This window comes from Biomphalaria glabrata, chromosome 13 (assembly GCF_947242115.1).
Source record: "Biomphalaria glabrata chromosome 13, xgBioGlab47.1, whole genome shotgun sequence".
Taxonomy (NCBI): Eukaryota; Metazoa; Mollusca; class Gastropoda; family Planorbidae; genus Biomphalaria; species Biomphalaria glabrata.
In genome coordinates, this window is record NC_074723.1 from 20,362,276 (window position 1) to 20,383,306 (window position 21,031).

Here is a 21,031-nt window from a genome sequence, read left to right on the forward strand (position 1 = left end):
AGGGCACCGTTCAGTTTGAAAGTTCTTCCTCCAGGCCATTCTCCATTAAGAGCGGTGTAAAACAAGGATGTGTACTGGCCCCTACACTATTTGGCATCTTCTTCTCAGTCGTACTATCCAGTGCTTTTAAATCCCTGGAAGACGGAATATACATCCATAGCAGATCCGATGGAAGGCTCTTTAACCTGGCACGTCTTAAAGCCAAAACGAAAAGGCGTCGTATCTTGGTAAGGGAGCTGCTGTTTGCCGATGACGCGGCGCTCGTATCTCACTCACAAGGAGGTCTATTAGTAATTAGTATTATTATTATTATTATTATAGCATGTCTTTCATCCTTGTATGGATTTAGTCTTTATTGTTTTCTATTTAAAGTAGATTCCATTTTTTGAAATAATTATTTTTGAAGAGCAAATCTCTCATGCAATAAGCATGTTCAGTGTGCTCTGATCTTTAGGTGCTCAGCAAACATAATTATGAGCGAGATGAGATTAGAACTCGTCCTCTTGGTAGGTAGTCAAGTGGGTTTTGCATCTCTCACGCACCTCCTATTTCAAGATGCTGTTTTTAAAATAGAACCATGTTAAATCAGACTTTGATCTTGTATCAGTTGTTGTAGTGTAAACTTGCAATGCTAATATTTTCATACTAAATGAGTGAGACTAATACCAAAACATATATATTCTGGATCCATTATCACCTGACTTCGACAGATCAACCAGATGGACATTATGATGAAGCGGATGATGAATACTGCTGCCCCACAGAGTCTGAGGGTGAGGGGGAAAACTTTGACTGGGGCTCAGAATTTGAAGATGAAGATGATAATGTTTACCATGTAAGTAATTATCCACACATTTTTTTAAAACTAATTTGAATTTTCCTCTTTCTTGTGGAAATCGAAAGTCATTATTTGAAAAAAAAACTAACTAACTACTTGAAAACAATAATATCCTAAGCCATACTTTGTGGGGGGCGCAGTGGCTGAGTGATTAAACACTTGGCTTCCAAATCTGGGGTTATGGGTTCGAATATTGGTGAAGTTTGTGGTTTTGAATTTTGGAATTTTTAGGGTGCCCCTGACTCCACCCAACTCTAATGGGTACCTCTACATCATCAAGCCATCATACTCATAGTATGCCTTTAGAAAATCTACCATTTGTTTTTTGCTGGTGAACAATCTTTGCTCCTCTGTTCTCTGACATTCTTTCAAGGTGATTTAGCCAGCATAATCTGTTCCTATTTATTTCTGTTACTAGGGAAGGGTCTTCATATAAATATATTTCTTTGTTTGTGTAAGTCCTCCATCCGGTTTCCTCGTGTACGGTACCATAAATGTTTCGGAGGATTTTCCTTTTTAAGTATTTAGCAGATTTTCTGTTGTTTTTGTCAGCATCCAGGTTTCACATGTATACATAACTACTGGTCTTGTGATTGTTTTGTAGATAGTTTTCTTTGTTTTCGTATATATAAATTTGCTTTTAAGTTTTGTTTTGTGTGTTATAGAAAGCTCTGTTGCTTGCTGCTAGTCGCTCTTTTACTTCTGACATTAGGTCATTTTTTGAATGTATCATCCTTCCTAAATATTAAAACATTTCTGTTTCCAAACGTTAGTAATTTTAATATATTGTTCTTTGCCTGATTTTCTCTTGTCATTATAACACACTTGGTTTTGTCTTTTATTTCAAATTCTGCTGGTTGAGAAAATTCTTCCAGTTGTGTGAAGGCTTTAGCAATGTCAGTCAATGTCAGGGCTGGCTATATATTATTCCTGTTGGTTGCGGACCTATGTTTTCTCTTCTGAAGTAGTTAGTACATGATAATTAAGTTTCAAAGCATCTTTTGATTTATATAGTAATATCTAATTACTGTGTTCTATTTATTTTAGGATCCTGAAACCCCAGATGACAAAGAAGAGTCAGTGTATGAGAAGCCTTTACCAAAGCCTCCAAAAAATAAAGTAGCTAACAAAGTTCCTTCTGGTCTGGTCAGTTCTATTTGTCTTTTATTCTTCTATTTTTAGCGGCCCCTGAAAGGGGAAAAGATGCTATTAGTTTTGTGTGAAATGTCTGTCTGTCCATCCCGTCTAGATCGCGTAAACTAGAAAAGATAGTGAAAATCCGACATCATAATATTTAAGTCCATTCAAAGTTTTGATGCAATGGCTATTTTTTTCTTTTCTAAAAGTGAAAAATCTAATTTTTTAAATCACATATGCAAGCAGTTTTTTTCATAAAAATACACTTTTACAACTATTCACTGTTAATAGTAACAAACACAGAGTCTCTTTAGTAGGAGAGTTGGCAGTTTACCATATTTTTAACACATTTATGCAAATGGTTTTAGACTTTTTGTTAAAAAGTATTTTTTTTTTTACATTTGTATTGCTACGTTATGTAAGTTCTGTCCTACTAACTACTACATTTACCTAAAACTAATGTTTACTTTTTTTAAGAGAAAAAAATCCATTTACTATGCATATAAGTAGGACATAATTAAAAACAACAATTAAAAAGTAGGTTTTCATATTATCGCGTGAACTCCAGCACCATACAGCAGCCATAGAACACTTAACTAAAGGAATTTTTAAAATTTTTTTTTACGGAAATGTTTTTTTAGGATTTGAGTAAGAGATTGACCCTTTACAAAACAATTAGATCAATAAGATATTCATTATAAGACATCAGTTAGGCCAGGTTCGCATTTAACTCCACATTCACTTTCACCTATCCTTTGGTCTGCTGGACCGCTGGGGCACCACACAAGATCTGTCAACCTTCTTTCTCCATTCTTCTCTGTCATTTGTCTTTTATAGAATTTAATTCTGATTTTCTTTCTGAAAATATTGATACCTGCTTTTTTACCTGCCAGGGTGGACCACTTCGGGGGCCGATCTTGACTTTGTGTTTCCACACAAACTGTCTTTGTAACCTTGTTTTTTTTTTAAATGCTTATGCTCACTCCATCTGTCCTCTTCCCATTCTCTCTTTTTCATGTAAAGTTGAAACTTTGCACAATTATTCATTTTCCATGACAACACATGTATCAATTAAAAATGAAAACAACAGTTAGTTAATCAATTAGTTGTAACTATTATTATGTTTTTGTACTAAATTAAGGGGAGATAAGCCTTGTGTAGAGAAAAAGGTTGTTCACTAAAAATTTAAACTAACAATAGACTATAAAACCTTCTATTTTTATACTTGAATAGCTCAGTTGCAAACACATCAGCCTTCCATTGTGGAGGCTCAAGTTCGAATTCAGACTTGAGCAACTATTTTTTTCTTTTAAATTATTTTCGAAAACGCAGCATGGAAACCTCCTCTCATTTCTCTCCCCCCCCCCTCTCCTTCACTGGTCCACAAAAGTGAGCGTGCTTTGATCATGAAATTTGCCTTAAACAAAACAAATACAAACATTTCCAATCACACAAACTTATTATTGTTAATATAGATCTATTAAAATTCATTACATGATTGATTCAAAATAATTGATGCAATTTTATTCAATGATTCCTTTGTTGTTTTTTTTAAAGTATTTTTATATTTTTCTCGATAATGTGTTAGGATCTGTAAATTTGTGATTATTGGAAGTGGTAATGGACATAATCACTCTACTACCTATAAAATGCTTCCAATAGCATGGGTCTCAAATAGCCTCTGAGAACCAGTCCAACTACTGGTCTTAACATGTGGCTTAGATATTAGGTCCGACAGAACTATTTTTACTAGCAGCAATAGGGGCAAAGGCAAGTAAATAGCCCCTAAACCAGTAAGTTTTGGACAAGAGAGTCTCATTAACCTTGGCTGGCTACCCAGCAGATGAAAGAAAACTCTGAATTCAAACCTCTGCTGCCTTGCAGCTTTACCCAAACATGGGAAATGCTTTGTGAGTCATCCTTAAGAAAAATCAGGAGCCAGCAACCCTTAGGCAGTTTGCAGCACATAATGCTACATCCTGGCAGAGCCTGTGACTGCTGATGCCAAACTGTATCGCCACTTGCCCTTTCTTTGGATATATTAATTGTGTGGAGAGAGGGGGAACTGCTGTATGGGTGACATTGTTTTGACTAAAGCTAATTCCCAGGGGCTTATTTCAATGAGATGATCCATAGTCACTACGCGACTGAAGAAGGCCATATATAGAACCTAACAGAATAGTTCTCTACATTTTGTTAGTATATAATAATAATAAGGCTTGTCTTTGAGTCCGAAGATCAATGAGGAATGCAGAATTTCCCATGGCTATGAAGCCCCAGTTGTGACCTACATATTTTGCCATATCTAGCGCTGGCATAACCATTGTCGGCCAGTGGACGATTTATATTTTCTTTTCACCGTCTACGTCTGTGCTCTGCAGCAGATTTTCTTTTGGTCTCAAATGTATTTCCCTCAGCCTTTGTAAGTGACCTCCAGCTGTCTTGGTCTGAAGCTGCATGCAACTAGGTGCTCTCTTCAGTGTCAGTTAAAGCAAGCTAGTATATAGTGTATCAGTAGAGGTCTTTATACTTTGTTAGTATATTGCCTAGCTGAAGAGTTCTCTATACTTAGTGTATAACCTAGAAGAAGAGTTTTCTTTACTTTGTTAGTGTATAACCTAGAAGAAGAGTTTTCTATTTTAGTGTGTTACCTAGCAGAAGAGTTCTTTATACTTTGTTAATCAGTGTTACTGTTAGTATATAACCTAGAAGAAGAGTTTTTTATACTTTGTAGTACCTAACAGAATAGTTCTCTATACTTTGTATTATAATTACAAAGATGTTTTTGCAATTTCAGAATTTCCTAAACAGAAAATCATCTACTGTTGTAGAGAGTGTAAAACCCAGCACTGAAGAAATACTAATGACCACATGTTTACCTGTAACTATCAATCCAGACAAGCATCCACCACCATTTTTACCTCCAGAACCTGTATATCTATCTGAAAACCAGGTCAGTGAAATACTTGACAAGAAAACAAATTGTTTTTATGATATTTTTTTATTATTTTTTAACTTAATTATTTTTATATCAGTTGTAAAAAATAAAATTGTATAATATTATCATGCAGTCAAACTGCATTTAAGTCATAAATGTAATCAAAATCCTTAAAAATTTTAGTTTCCACCCTGTGAGTATCTTCAGTGGTGCACTAATTATCCCTGTACAAATACAGGCCCTCTCATTGTGTACAAGCTTGATTTAAAAGCTGAACATATTTTTCCATCCATATAGAGCTAATGATTTCTAATTGTCAAATTTTACTGGTTATGCCACAGAACATTGTCGGATTTATTGGCATATTGTTTTCTTTGAATATCCAGCAATATTTTCATGTTGCTAAATGTGTACAGTTTTTTCTTCCCTCAAAATGTTTAAATATAGTTTTACATTTACTGTTTATGCTAATCTATTCCACATTTTGAACATCAGAAAAAGATAAAATGATCTTATAGCTGTTTTAATTTTACATAATGTAAAAGTCAATCTGCAGACTGCTTTATCAGTACAATAAATTGAGAATAAAATAGAATATAGCTACATTTACATAATAGATTATTATATAATTATTGTTATGTGTCTCTTATATATTATTTGATTTGGTTTCATTTTTTTTTTGTTATACCAGAAGAAGAGAAGGATGATTATAAGCCTGATCATTCAGAGTGAACAATCTTACCTTGAGGCCTTAGAGAGGATATTAAAGGTGATTTTGGTAGACTTCTTTATTTAAGAAATAACCTTTTCTTCTAGACAAACAATCAAACTGTCTGGTCATTAGGAAATTATCAAACTTGTTAATAGATCTCAAGTCTTACATATTTTTTAAACCATATACTAGGAATGCATTAAGTGTATTTAAAAAAAATAAATTATTGATACATTTTATTGCCCGCTGTTGTCAAAGAAAGGAGAACTTGTTAAGAAATTTTAAAAATTAAAAATCTAAATAATACCGTAATATCATTTCTGTAGATTTAATGCATTGAAATATCAGTTTGTTTTATATACTCAGGATAGAGATATACATATTGAGCATAAATGAACAGCAGCACCAGGGTCCCTGATGCTGTTGTTCATTATGTTGAATATGTATGTACTGGTATCATTCATTTGTTTCAGCATCTAGCTTTACATTTATATTTACGTTCTCAGGATAGAGAGCCTCAAAAAAATATTTTACATTTTTTTTAACACTTAGGGATGATGGTGGAATTAGTCAGTCTGCTTCAAAACTGAGATCTTGGGTTTCAAACTCTGTGGAAAGTAAAAGTGGTTGATCATTGCCTTGCCACATCACATCCTTGCAAATCATTGGTCATAGGAATAATTAAATATTATCTTCCATCATAGGTGCACCATATAAAAGCAATAAAATAAGGAGAAAAAAATATGAAGAAAAATGTTTCTGAGATTATAATGTAAGATGCCAAAGAGAAAAATTACCTTTTTTTTTCCCCCAGGATTATGAGAAGACAGTACTTGATTTTATTCCTAACTCTAAGTCCAAGTTAAAACATGTGTTTGCCCAGACTAGAGACATCGTCTCACACCATAAAATGTTCCAGATTGAGCTCTCAGAGATTGCCAGAAAGTGGGATGAAGAGGAGAAAATTGGGGACACGTTTACAGCCTCAGTAAGTCTCCAGTCAAAGGCAATCTGTGAATGGACTTGTCACACTTGCTAAACCTTGAAGTGATTTCATGTACCTTTTTTTCATTCATATAGATTTAAAATGACTACTTTAATAATTAGGAGTAGTATCAAAATGTGAAAAGTATAAATTGTGACCACCACTATTATAAGATACATAAACAACCGGTTTAGTTATGGAGTATAAATTTCATTTTTTTCTTATAATAATAAACATCAAGAATGAAGACCAGCTTTCACAGTTTTTCCACATATCTTAAGGATGGCTGCCTGGTCATGTGGTATGCGCGCTGGCCTGTCGTTTTGACTTTTTGATTGTCCTGGGTTCATCCTAATTTTACAGATAACTGACTCGGTAATTTTCTACATTGTATCAAGACATAAATACAGATTGTGAAAAAAATTATTGATTGCAAAAAAATAATATTTTAGTTTTAAATTACGCATTTCATTATTATTTTACACTTTTGCATTTTTGTTTTATCTTCATTATGGAAATCTGGTAGAAATAAAAAAAAATTACTTTTTGTGTGACCATAGCCATCTTATTTCTTCCTTTGAAACAATTGTAAAATGTATTACCCATATCCCTACTTACATTTTTTTTTTCTGTTTTTTTTTTTAAGTTTTTTTTTTTTTTTTTTTTTTTTCAAAAACTTTCATAATAAGTTTATTCATTATCAGTTTCTGAATCTTAAAGCGGAATCTCTTGTAAATTGAGGCCATTGTGTTGTCAGACACTAGTATGCATTAATAAGTAACCATAGCTTGAAATTTATCTCTGATTATCACCTCAAGTTATTTGTAGCAGAAGTGAATTACTAAAATTGTTTGTTAAAGTTATCTCTGTATTTGTCCATTAGATGTAAATTTTCATGGCATTCAGTAATTTGTATTTGTGCATGTTAGTTACCAAGTAACAATATCAGCTCATTAAAAAAAAGTTCTTTTGTTAAATTGATCATGTCAATAATACCTGGTGAGAAGAAAGTCAGCTCTTTTTTTTGTTTTCATTTGAGTGTCAAGCTCCTCAAATACACAATCTATTTCTACACATGCCCATGCCTATTTATTAAATGAAAGCATTTTTAACAGCATTATTTAGATAATTTATTTTTAAGACCTCCCAGATACCCCCTCCCCCACTGGTCAAGGAAAGAAACAAGACCATTGCACACTGAGCATGCTGGAACCATGAAAAATTTGATTTATAAAAGCAATAAAATAATTGTAAAAAAAAAAAAAGAAGACAAAGTAAATGAGATTTCATTTTTCACTTTTATCAATTTATCCTTTTATTTCTGTGTTGTTCCATTACAGTTTTCCAAATCGATGCTGGTCGACTCTTACAGCATGTATGTGAACAACTTTGCTGCTGCCATGGAAGAGATTCGCACATTGCGCAGGCAGAAAGCATCTTTTGACGAATTATTGAAGGTTAGGATACAAAAATATGATTTTCATATTGATGCTTTTAGACTCAGGAACAAAGAATATATTTTAACTCTTTCATTAATTCGTTTCAAATATTTTTGAAGAGCTGGTAAGTAATCAGCAGCAGTACTGTGGTGTTGCTTAAAGGGAAACTCTGATGGTTTTTCAAATTTGAGTTATTGACATATTTAAATTCTGCGTAAAAAGTTGTAATAGTAAACATTTTACCATTTTGTATTTAAATGCTTAGAAATATTTATATTTAATAAATTAGTAAATTCTTGACAACCAAAAAAAAAACGGGGTTCTTAGAGATTTTGTTCTTAGCTCAGTCAAATGTCACTTCCCTCAACAATATTGAAAAAGAAACTACATTTAACCAATCGTACCGCTTCATTTTTACTAAGCTGTTAGGCTTAGTGACAACCTAATCCAGATCTATGATACAGTTATATAAATATATAGAGAGATCTAAAAGTATTAGGATAACCAACTAGAGAACAAAAGTAACATTTTCATCTAAGCCCCTCCATGTCCTAAAAAGTAAATAGATCGTATGTCTGACTGATTCTAACAAACTGGTCAGTGTAAGGCTAGTCTAGACTACGTGTAGTCATGAAAAATACATGAAAATACAACTAAGCGATAATGTTTGTGTGTTGAGGGGTCAGGTGAGAAAATACACACTGCCGTGTTTAGTCATGCATGTAAATCTAATTTCAACACGCATTTTTTTCTTTGCTTACAAGATCTAGATCTAACTGCATAGAAGAAGATATATTTCTTTTACGAGAATTTAAACTTAACTGTATGGTCTCCTGTTATACAATTAGTCAATAGATTAAATTAATAGGTTAGTGTGACGTCACATAGAAACCCTGTGAAAATCTGATCATTTTGGATGCGCAGGAAAATTACACCAGAAAAACATCAATTACTAAGTTATTATTGCAAATTAAAAAAAAGAATAATACTTTCATTATCTGTAGATCAAAACACATATTATATAAAAAATTGTCAAAACCATCGGAGTTTCTCTTAAGTTTTTAGTTTCGCTTTAGAAGATTTGTTCAAATTTGTTGATGGAAATATTGAGCATTTAATATACTAGGGGTTACACTTCCGAATCATGTTGAAGACTGGGATTTTGAATTTCTGAATATGGCATATTTGGAAATCTTTTTGATCATGTAGTTTTAATTAGTATTGTGTAGTTTAGTCATTTTATCAAACTGCGTACCAGTAAATGAGGCTTATTCATTCTTAGAAATTTTATCTATATTTTGGTGATGATAGTTTCAAGGAATATTAAGTGACAAAAGTGTCATTCGCTTTGTGAATGAAGGTGTACCATGTATTTCTATTTAAACCATTATTTTAAGGGAAAAAAAGCGCTCTTAACTCCTAAAACATAAAGTCTCTTTGTGAACCTGAGTTGAGTTTGAATAAAACTTTACCAATATGTACTTGAGCTATATCTATTTTTTAAAATTTTAACATTTCTTAGTTATGTTTGTTATAGAATCAAGAAAAACTTGGTCCTGACAGACTCTCCATCTTTGGTTTGATGGTGAAACCAGTACAGAGGTTTCCTCAGTTTATGATGTTTATTCAGGTAAGTGACCTACAAACTACTTAGTATATAACCATTATAATAATAGCAGTATTACCAACTAGAGAGAGATATAAGTTGGCCTGAAAATAATAATGATAATATAGATGTAATATTAAATCTATAGAATTGTGTTAGATTGTGTTAATTCAATATAATGCTGGAATGATTAATGAATGCACAGATTACATGATACTGATATGTGGCTAGATATAAAAAACTATTAGTGTCAGCTTCTCAACTGGTTCCTTTCAGTGGACACAAGAAGTAATAGAAATCTTCAGTAAATAAATATCCCAGCATCCCTCATGATTTTAGCTTTAGCAGTCACATCCTTCATTAGCTATTTTTATGGCAGGATTAGGAATTAGTTATTTGATTCATAGAAAGGGAAAGTTTTAACTTAGACACAATGACTAGGATTTTAGGAAGAATAGTGAAACGTAAAGAGACTAATTTTGAGGGCTTTATAGAGAGACAGGTTTTATGAACATAGAGATTTAGCTTGATGACATCCCTTCGTACTTATTTAACATTCGACTAACTTATATGATTGGCCTTTTGCCTGTGTTATTTGATTTGTTATTTGAGTGTTACCTCCATTTGACTTATCTGCTCAAGCCACAGCGCAGAAATGACAAACACTATAGATCCATACACAAACTTCTAAACCTTGAGATATCAAAACTGTTCATTACTTCTAAGGATTTGATCAAATACACTCCACAAAATCACCCTGACAGACGTGCCCTGCAGCTGGCCTTGACAGAGCTGGAGAATGTTGCATACAAGCTTAATGAAAGAAAGCGCCAGAGTGAGCAAGAATTCCAAGCCCATCAGATTGTCCACAAGCTGGTCAAGCAGAAAGTCCAGCATTTGTTGACTGCCAATTTCAATCATGACGCCAGACGAAGAGCACTGCGGTCAGACTTAATGGAACAGATTGTGAGTTGCCTTTTGGTCAGATGCACAAATACGTTTTAACATTTTTAAATAACTTACAGATTTGTCATTCAGGTTAGTTCTTTGTGTGTTTATGAGGGTACTATTTAGGTAGCATTCTTCTTCTTCTTTTTAATTACCCAAAGAGTTGAGTTTAAGACTCTTGGAACTCTAGGCTGTTGGAAGCTTGCCTCATCTGCCTGTCTTTGCAAACTTCTGTCTGGGAAAGATCCAAACAGATGTAAATGTTTACACATTCCTATTACTGATGGCTTGTATCCCAAGATGCTTGGGCTAGAAGTGAGGCCCAAAGAAGAGAACACCATATTCCTTCTCTGTACCACATCAGTCCCTTGAGGAATGGTGTTTGTTTAGTGACATGTTTGTTAGGGCTTTCTTCCATCCCCCGCAACAGACTTGTTCTTAGGCATCCCAAAGGGATCTATATTGCTTCCCTATTAGCCTAATAGTCTCTTCTAATGACTTTTCCTACCTGAGCGTCATGTTGAGGCTGAGAAACATTGCTCAGGATTTGGGCAGCATAAAGTCCAACAGCCTTGGAGACATATTTTCTGAATAAAAACTAAGAGGATTAGATCCCTTGGCCTGATTTTCAAGCATTATACTTTTAGTGCTATAATGATTTTTCCTATGAAGATTTAATTAAGTTTTTTGAAAAAAGAGATGATTGGGCCTAATTTATATTTTGTTGATTCTGAATTGAAAATAGTAAATTTTCTCTTAAAAAGGGTCGGTATTTGTGTGCTAGTACATATATATATATATAAATTATTGTCATTTTGAAATTTAGTTTCATATGAAAAGTTTCATATTTGAGTAAAGTATACAAGCCATTTAAAAAGGATTCGTTACATTTTTAGTGTGGTGAAGTTGGCAACCTAAAATGCAAGAACAGAAGAATAATTCTAATGAATGACAAACTTCTGTGTGTCAAAGTTCTAGAAAAGTAAGTTTTTGATTTCTTCTTGTCTTTTAAGTCATTAGATGATTGATTTTAAATTGACATTGTAAAAATAATTATTCACCTGTTTTTTTTTTATCATAAGTTTGTTGCTACATAAAAAAAATCTGTATATCTACAAAGAAGTACAATGAAGCAAGAAAACATTCACAAAAAATTCCTCATTCTGCTGAGTCAGATATTCATTTTTTTCTCATTTCAAGTTATTATAAAAACAGAAGAAAAACCCACTCCATTTTACTAGACCTATTATTTTCCTCTTTGAGATGTTTTTATTAGACCAATCAGAAGCTGGGCTAATGGTTTAATACATATTCTCTCGTCCATTCTTTTATGTTGTCTTCCCATTGTTTTCTCTGCCTCTTCTTCTTTTTCCTGGTACTGGTCTTTGGGAGTCTTGAGGATCTTTTGATAATGCCATAAAGTTTCAGTTTGTGTTTTTTGCAGTGGTTATCAATCAGTTCATCACTGTTTCTAATCTCTTTGTTTGTGATGCATTCTTTGTGGATCCTTTGATGACATCTCCATGCTAGGATTCTCCTCTCTAGGACTGCAGCTTTTGTCCAAGATTTGCAAGTATACAAGAATGTGGCCATACAATGGAGCGCATATTTTTTTCCCATTGTAGCCCAGAGTGCCTGATGTCAGACTCTGTTGAAAATTGCTTGTGACAATCAGAAAAAAAAGTTACTTTCTTCAAAAGTGAAATGTTTTCAATAGCACAAGAGTCTAGCCCTTTAACTCATCCAGTCAATAAACATTGATTTGTAACCTTTGATCCATGTACTTAAAATGTCATGTAACCTTTGATCCATGTACTTAAGAATGTCATGTAACCTTGATCCATGTACTTAAGAATGTCATGTAACCTTGATCCATGTACTTAAGATGTGTCATGTAACCTTGATCCATGTACTTCAGAATGTCATATAACCTTGATCCATGTACTTAAGATGTGTCATGTAACCTTGATCCATGTACTTAAGAATGTCATGTAACCTTGATCCATGTACTTCAGAATGTCATGTAACCTTGATCCATGTACTTAAGATGTGTCATGTAACCTTGATCCATGTACTTAAGAATGTCATGTAACCTTGATCCATGTACTTAAAATGTCATGTTACCTTGATCCATGTACTTCAGAATGTCATGTAACCTTGATCCATGTACTTAAGATGTGTCATGTAACCTTGATCCATGTACTTAAGATGTGTCATGTAACCTTGATCCATGTACTTAAGATGTGTCATGTAACCTTGATCCATGTACTTAAGAATGTCATGTAACCTTGATCCATGTACTTGAAATGTCATGTAACCTTGATCCATGTACTTAAGAATGTCATGTAACCTTGATCCATGTACTTAAGATGTGTCATGTAACCTTGATCCATGTACTTAAGAATGTCATGTAACCTTGATCCATGTACTTGAAATGTCATGTAACCTTGATCCATGTACTTAAGAATGTCATGTAACCTTGATCCATGTACTTAAGAATGTCATGTAACCCTGATCAACCTTTTCACAATATTTTCTCTCATCCTTATTATTAGAAAATGTTCTTAATATCTTTCATTAACTGTATTTAATATTGTCTTGGGCATGTTTAAACAAAATGGTTTTTGTTTGCAGAGAGCAGTCTGGCTTTGTTGTGGAGAGACTTGCTCTGCGCTGGTTTGCCAACCTTAGTGACATTGAGCTCAAAGACACAGCAATCACCCCTGAAATGCTGAGTGTTGTGAAAAAAGATTCTGACAAAATTGATATCATCTCCACACGTTTAGGTTATTTAACTTTTGTTTACAACAAACCACTAGACATCATCTGCTATAGAAACAGATGAGCCTTATACCGCAAGATCTAAAAGGAAAAACTTAGTAAATTGTACGTTAATTACAAGACTAGACTTGTTCAAGGTTCATGCACATTGTAAATTTCTGAAAATTTTCACATAAAGCCACATCAAGTGAATGATAAAAAAATGGGAGGCAGACCTTTGCAGTGGTTAAACTTGGTTAGATTCTGATTGTTTGTTTATTTTTAGATTCTGACTAACTTCTTAATGCGATAAGCAAGCACTGAAAAATATGTATAGTGATATAGGTTCATTTTGGAAATATTGAAAAATTTGAACAGCAGTAAGTACCCAAAATATAACTTAGACTAAAATTTCTCCACTTAAAAAAAATGTAATGACATAATTTTAAAATTCATTTGACCCACTCTTCTTTATGCCTTTAAAACTACTTAAGGAAAATAGGTCATAATATTTGGGCTAAAATATATATATGTAAAAAAATATATATTTAAATAAACTTAAAAAAAAATATGGGCAATAAACACATACAAATATATAAAAGTCTGCAAAAATTTAATTTTATAGATCAATATTTAGAACATCCTGAAGAAGATCCTTACCACATCTATGCTGACTTAAAAGACATGCTACATGACTACAATATCCTGGGTCAAATCAGTGGCTTGCTTGCAAGCTTGAAGCGATCTTATGTTGGCCATGTAAGTCTCTTTTAAATAATAGTAAATAGGTTATTTTTTAAATTATCTTCTCTGAAAATGTGATTTGAATGCTAAATTAGTTTTTAGTCATGAGTGTTCTATTTTAAAACATTAAAATATGTTTATTCATGTAACATTTTGTTGTGCACTCTGCTTTGTCTATATCTGGCCAGATCATAAGTTGGTACAAAAAAAGCTCTTAAGTTGTTATAATTTTTAATCTAGAATTTTAGACAAAATGTTTTAATTTTGTCTGTTTTTAGCACTTAGTTATTTTGACTGTGTTAGCTAGCTTCATTAGAGTAGTTTGAAATGCTTACTATATTAAAAATATTTTTTTTTGGGGGGTGTTGTCAGGGTCTAAATGAAGAGCTGATCCATGAAGTATCCAGAGATTTGCAGAGAATGATCCAACTAAAAGATGAACAGCTCAGACTTGTCAACAGTTGTTCTATAGTTCTGGAAGATACTTCCAAGTAGGTCATAATGTACTTTAGTTGTGCTTTTTAAATACATTTAATGCTTTGCTCATTCTCTGGAGGTTTATTGTGCAAATTAGTTGCTTGGTAAATGATGATTATATTCCTGTTCTACAGGACAGACAAGCCCCACTATGTACTACAAACACAAAGTGCTTCATTGAAACAGGAGTGGTGTGTAGATTTCCTGATGGCCAAACTGGCGGTGGACAAGTCCAATATGCCAGCATGGGACAGCTCTTTAAGCAGTGATGTTGTCTATGATTCCATTCCAGCAGTGTTCATGAGGCATCTTGCAGTGGATGTCCCCAGAACATATACACAAGTAATTGAAACATATTTCTTGATTATCATATTATTGCATTATTCAACTGATTAGCATTGAGCTTTACTTACTATGATTGAATAGCTAACCATGAAGCATGGCCCAGGCCAATTTATTTTAAGAAATGCTTTACAAACGATGATACTAGATATTACTAAATGAGGGAAAAAAAGAGTAGGAAAAAATAGTTAGTTACTGTATTTTGGTATTATTAGTAGTGCAATGTAACTTATACCAGAATTTTACCTTTTTGTGAAATTCAATAGATACCTGGGTAGTACTTGTAATGTCTCTTAACAGATTCCTAGATATTATTTGTAAAGTCCTATTACCCGGGTATTGCCTTCGTTCTTAGGTCACTTTATTTGTGTAGAGATATGTTCCCTAACAAGATTTCCTATAGCATTAATTTCAGGGTGGTGCAAATTAGATTGCTGTGGGCTGTTAAATCTTCATTTTATTTCTATTCTATTCATGTTCTCCTACTGTGAACTAGGATTCCTCTTTAAATTGCCTTAAGTTGGCTTATTGTAAGCAATTTTCTGTTGTCATGCTTGCAAAAATGTATCCCAGTAGAAGTTAATCATTTTTAGTGTCATTATAGAAAAAATGTGGGGTGTTTCCAAGCTAGTTGTATATATGTTCAGTTGCTGAAAAAGTGACATTTTAAAAAAAGTGTCTTGTTTAAAGACACATTATCCTGTCTTGAAGGCTATCTTGGGTCTTTGTGCTACAAACTGCAGTGCCTGTGACACGCTGATCAAACTATATCAGGTACGTGCTGTTCCTTTGGACGGATCAGCTGCAAGGAGAGGAAGGAACTGCTGTGTGGGCGACAATGACTAGCTTATGTGCAGGCTTTCATCTCATTTCAACTCTATAGTCATTCCACGACTGAAGGAGGTTAACAACAACAACACTTTGACCTTAAGTAAAATATTTGTATGATAACATTGATAAGCGATTGTATAAAAGGTATTTATATGACATTTAAGCATTAAAAGTATTCTGATTTGATGGAACAGAGGTAACAATCTTTTGCATTCTGTGGTCATCATTCTGTGGTCATCAAAGAAATGAAGTGATTAGCTATTGACCAGCAGCTTTGCTCTACCAGCTTATGGTTTGGAGATTACAGAGAGGCTCCAATACATTCAACATTACTGGACTGCTATAATTAAATTGATTTTGTTTAAAGTTTAGTAAGCTATATATTGTTTGCTTTTAAATGGGACTAAACAACACACTTTAATTCTGTCTCTCCGTAATTATTTTTCTCAGAAGAAATGATTCATTTTTCCATTTGTATTTCATTAGCCTGTTAGAGTTAAACTTCAATAAGGTTTTTCTTTTAATCAGGCAGTGTTATAATGCATGCCCTTTTTTATATAACACAAATCAAAGTTTATGAACCAAAAAATGTATTAATATGTTGGCCAACATTAATATGATGGTGTCGCTAATCAGGTGAGAAAGAGTTAAAATAACTTGAACAGCTTGCTAAAGAGATTTTGGTTAAGACAATGTAATTTAAACATCATTTTATTTTACACCTTTCAGATCAAATGTGCTGTATCCATTTTCTTGAACCCAGAGAACTCTTCTGTTGGTGTTGGTGTCCAACATTTATGGGTTTGTGCTTCCAATGACAAGCTTGGACAGATCTCTTTACTGTCAATACATAACTCTAAACCTTCCCTCATGGAGTCTTTCAAGTGAGTTACCATCTTCCTGTCATTGATTGTAGCCACATCAAGAAAATAGCATAGGAAATACATTATTTAAAAACAAAAAATACTGATGAACTAAGTTATTCAATGAAGTGGCTTTTTTTTTTCTTGAACTACTTAGAAGTTAATTCAGTTGACTATCTTTCAATGATACCTGAAAGTTATAGGTTACATTTTAGTCTTTCACAATGTTTTTCAAGTAACAAAAGAAATAACCAGTTTTTACAAAGGTTATATCAACTCTGCCTGTTTGTGTGGTAAAAAGCTGGTACATGTTATTTCTCCAACAATCCTATCAAGTTGAACCTTTGTCATAAATAGAACATGAATCAATAACAAAATAACCAATTAGTCAATTAATTTCTGGTAATTAAATATTTTGTTTGATACCAATAAGGCAAAATTAATCCTTTATTATTCATAGATAATTGTACACTTGATTTCTCTCACACCTCATTACCGGATCAAATTGAAACTTTAAACAATTATTTATTCCATCTAAAGAAATATGAATCAATTTTTAAAAATTAACCTATTAGTCAATTAATAAAATTGGTAATTAGCTGTTTTGTTCGATATGGAATAAGGGAAATAAATTCTACATTTTTTTAAAAGAGATATAGTTGAAAATAAGTTCTTCCCCTTAGATAAGCTTTGGTCTTTTCTTAAAAAAGATGTATTTTAATATTTTGCTTGTTTTTTTTACAAATCTTATATCAACTCACTCTGTCTGACTGTCATTCACAGTTTCCGTCTGTCTGGCCAAAAGTTTGTACACCTTATTTCTCTGACACCCAATCTTGGATCAAGCTGAATTTTACACAATTATTTTTTTTACCTGACAACACAAAGAATCAATAAAAATTAGTTAATTAACTTTTGGTAATAAATTACTTTGAAAGAATTAGTACTTGACTGAAGTGGTGGTATAAGCTGAATTAGCCCCTTCCCAAGGGAAAGAAATAGTACTTGACTGAAGTGGTGGTATAAGCTGAAGTAGTCCCCTTCATAGAGTGTCGAGGCTTATTACAAATTTAATTACATGACTGATCCAAACTAATTAATACACTGAATATAAGCTTTGTTTTTTTTTAAAGTATATTTTTGTATTTTGCTTGTTTATAAATCTAATTGAATTCTGTTCATTACATTTTAAAGTAAATATGCCAGTTATTGCATAAAAAGTCAGTCATATTAATCCCAATATTTTCTTTTTATACATAAAGAGGACAGTTTTGGAGAATTCTTCTGACAGACATCTGAAATAAAAAATTAAATGTTTTAGTGGTAATAAAAAAAAACCAGTAAAGATGTCAGGGATGCTAGTGATTTCAAATTTTAGGGATGTCAGTATGTTGGGAAGCTAAATGACATGATTTAGATGTTACCATAGAGCATATTTTCAGTTCAAGAAATGTTTAGATATTGGCATCTGTTGTGTTACTGTGTTGACAGAGCCTGTAGCTGTGAAATAACTGCAGTGGAACTGGTTCCTGGTTGTGGAAGCTGTTCTGTGCTAGGATCCTATTTGTTTGCAGAGGACACTGTTTGGATGTCAACTGTCATGAATGAGTAAGTCCACTGGTTGTTGTTTGACATTAAATATTAAAGTCATAATGCTATAACACAGGAGCACACAGGATATGAACATATCATTCTCATTCACTGTTTTACAGGCAAGCCTTGAACAATATCCATTTGCAAATGTCTCACAATTTGGTCGTAAGATCAAGAAGTCCAAGGTTGATAAGAGCATCATGTAGCTATTGCAGATTGGGTTTTTTCTGGGCTGACAACCAGTCTATGGAAACACCTATTTAAAACCTAAAACTATTCATTTTCTGCAGTCTTATGTTATGTTATATGTAGTCCTTAAAACCCATGCCTCAAAACAAACAATCCCAACAGTTTATTATCTGTCAAGCATACATCCACATAGAGTACTAAACCTTTCTGTGTTTTTCTTTTCAACCCCCATCCCCTTTAACTCTGCATTGTCACAAACTCGGCAGGCAACGTTCTGGTCCACAATAGGCTTAATTATCAAGACTACTCTTGTGTAGGTGTAGGAAAGATGCTTGTGCTCCATCATGGACATATGGTGGCAAGACTGCACTACAAGCAGTGATGTCCTTGTGATTGCCGGTATGGACAGTATTGCAGGACTTCTTATGGTCTGACAGTTACGCTGGGCAGGGCACGTATCCCGTAAGGGGGACGAATGTATGCCAAAAGCAGTCTTTTTTTTGGTGAGCTGAAAGGTGGTCGATGTAACAGAGATGCCCCACAGAAACGCTTTCAAGTCTATCTTAGACACCAACTTGCTTACACTAACATAGAAAAGAGCACCTGGTTGCATGTGGCTTCAGAATGAGACAGCTGGAGGTCACTTAGAAAAGCTGCAGGATACACATTTGAGACCTAAAGAAATTCCGAAGCCAAGGACAGATGTAGATGGCGAAAAAATATCTTAATCGACAACCTGCGGACAATGGTTAGCCCTAGGCTGGCCAAGCTGGGGCTGCGTAACCATGGGAAATACTGCATCCCTCATTAATCTTTTGACTTGAAGACATGCTTTATAGGTTTATGCAAAAGCCAATTTTCACTAAAAAATACTTAGTGCAGGCTGAAGGCTTTGCAGTTGTTACAATTTATGATTCTTAATAGATAGTGTAATGGTATGAAAGGATATGTTTCTATTTTGTATATAAACATATTCAGTGTTTTAATATGGGGTTAATAAAAGATGAATCAAATGAAATAAAAATTAGGCCAGAAGTGTTAATGTTTCTGATGAACTACAATAATAGTAACAACCTTTATTTATATGGAGTCCATACAGTTATTCATGTGATTTGTGATTTTTTGGCACATCAGCACATTTTAGGCTATCTTATGCCCCAGTTCCTCATTATCAGCTTTTTTTTTAGAAATAGTTTAAGTACATAGGTATAGATAAACATTTGAAAGAAAAGTTACCATAAGAAGCCAATGTATAAATTTTCAATCAGTGGAGACAGAAGTGTAATATGAGTTAATTAAGATTTGCATAAGAAAACTTGCTTTGTTTTTCGTTTGTCTTATTAAAGTGTTTTTTTTATATTAGGGTAAAATATGCGTATTAATTTAAAACAAAGGATCATGCCTTCAATAGATCATACATTCAGCATTATTTAAATAAATCATGATAAAAGAAGATGTTGAAGTCAGATTGTCTATACTTTTGACATTTCAACATCATAGAGACTTTTATGACTGTGCATTAGGGAAAAGGGGGGGGAGGGATTAAATAATGATTCTTCAAATGGAAATTCTAAATTGTTACTATACCAGCTTTACTTTTTATCACTTGCTTATAATTAGCAGTTTTATAATCTTTATTATATATGTTTTAAATCATGAACCAAGGACTTAGGTTTATTTCTACAAAATCGATTGCCCTGATGTTGTGTTTTTATACAGACATATATTTTTTTAAAACTGTTTGCCAGGATTTTGATATTTCCATTGACAAACATTGATGGAGCTCACAGGCAAGTTATTGCAACAATCAAGTTGCCATCAACGGCCATATCTCTAAAATTTGTTGATGAAAGATTTTTCTGCGGCCTGGACAGTGGCGTAGTGTTAATCTTCTCTCGCAGTGAAGGCAAGTGACTTTCTAAATCCATGGCTAAAGCTCAATTCCAATTAGCTTATTAATGCTTATTAATCATATATCATGCACATTTCCCCTATACAAATGGAATATGTTTAGTTTCAATTGAATAGTACAATACTTTAGAATTTTAAAACATCCCCTAAATGTAACCAAACTTATAACCAGGATATAAAGTAAGTGATGATTGTGTTGGCCATACTTTGCATGGACCGCGGTTTCTTAAAGGGGACTTAACTAGTACTAGAAGCAGAAGTTCATGTCATTAATATAGTTGAAGTAGAAGCTCATGAATTGAGAAAAAATATGTAATGAAAATATTTACCTCCCATGACTCTTGAAATAAAATGAAAAAATATTTTTCTATGTTTAAGCTTTTAGTTCAAAGCTGAATTTTTTAAATTATAATACAGCTTTTCAAGTATTTATCAAAACACAGTGGCATAGCACATTGCCTGTGGTCCTGGGTTCAATATTTTGTTGGTGCTCCCCCCCCCCCACCCCCCCACCAATAAGACAAATCAAGTATTTTGTATGTATCAGTACATTTACCAAAAGACATTCCAATGCAAGCACTGTACCTTTTTTTTGTAGGTAATAATGTCATAATGTTATTCTGTACAACTAATAGTGTCTTAAAACTCAACAAACAAATGTTACAGTTCTTTTACCCTTTATAAAAATTTAACTTTCTGAAAACACATCTATGATAAA

At 33.2% G+C, this 21,031-nt stretch overlaps 1 protein-coding gene across 7 annotated transcripts in view; it reads left to right on the forward strand.

Moving 5' to 3' along the window:
* Positions 1 to 21,031, forward strand: part of LOC106057473 (rho guanine nucleotide exchange factor 10-like protein) — a 42,952-nt gene that overhangs the window by 15,145 nt on the left and 6,776 nt on the right. For all 7 annotated transcript variants that reach the window (XM_056007547.1, XM_056007548.1, XM_056007546.1 and 4 more), the window contains 16 exons: positions 711 to 835; positions 1,886 to 1,984; positions 4,773 to 4,928; positions 5,605 to 5,682; positions 6,440 to 6,613; positions 7,951 to 8,067; positions 9,587 to 9,679; positions 10,382 to 10,621; positions 11,500 to 11,585; positions 13,238 to 13,389; positions 13,989 to 14,122; positions 14,480 to 14,598; positions 14,719 to 14,926; positions 16,487 to 16,641; positions 18,112 to 18,228; positions 20,151 to 20,308. In XM_056007547.1, the coding sequence (XP_055863522.1) occupies positions 711 to 835; positions 1,886 to 1,984; positions 4,773 to 4,928; positions 5,605 to 5,682; positions 6,440 to 6,613; positions 7,951 to 8,067; positions 9,587 to 9,679; positions 10,382 to 10,621; positions 11,500 to 11,585; positions 13,238 to 13,389; positions 13,989 to 14,122; positions 14,480 to 14,598; positions 14,719 to 14,926; positions 16,487 to 16,641; positions 18,112 to 18,228; positions 20,151 to 20,308 (2,211 nt within the window). The remainder of the gene's footprint in view (positions 1 to 710; positions 836 to 1,885; positions 1,985 to 4,772; positions 4,929 to 5,604; positions 5,683 to 6,439; positions 6,614 to 7,950; positions 8,068 to 9,586; positions 9,680 to 10,381; positions 10,622 to 11,499; positions 11,586 to 13,237; positions 13,390 to 13,988; positions 14,123 to 14,479; positions 14,599 to 14,718; positions 14,927 to 16,486; positions 16,642 to 18,111; positions 18,229 to 20,150; positions 20,309 to 21,031) is intronic.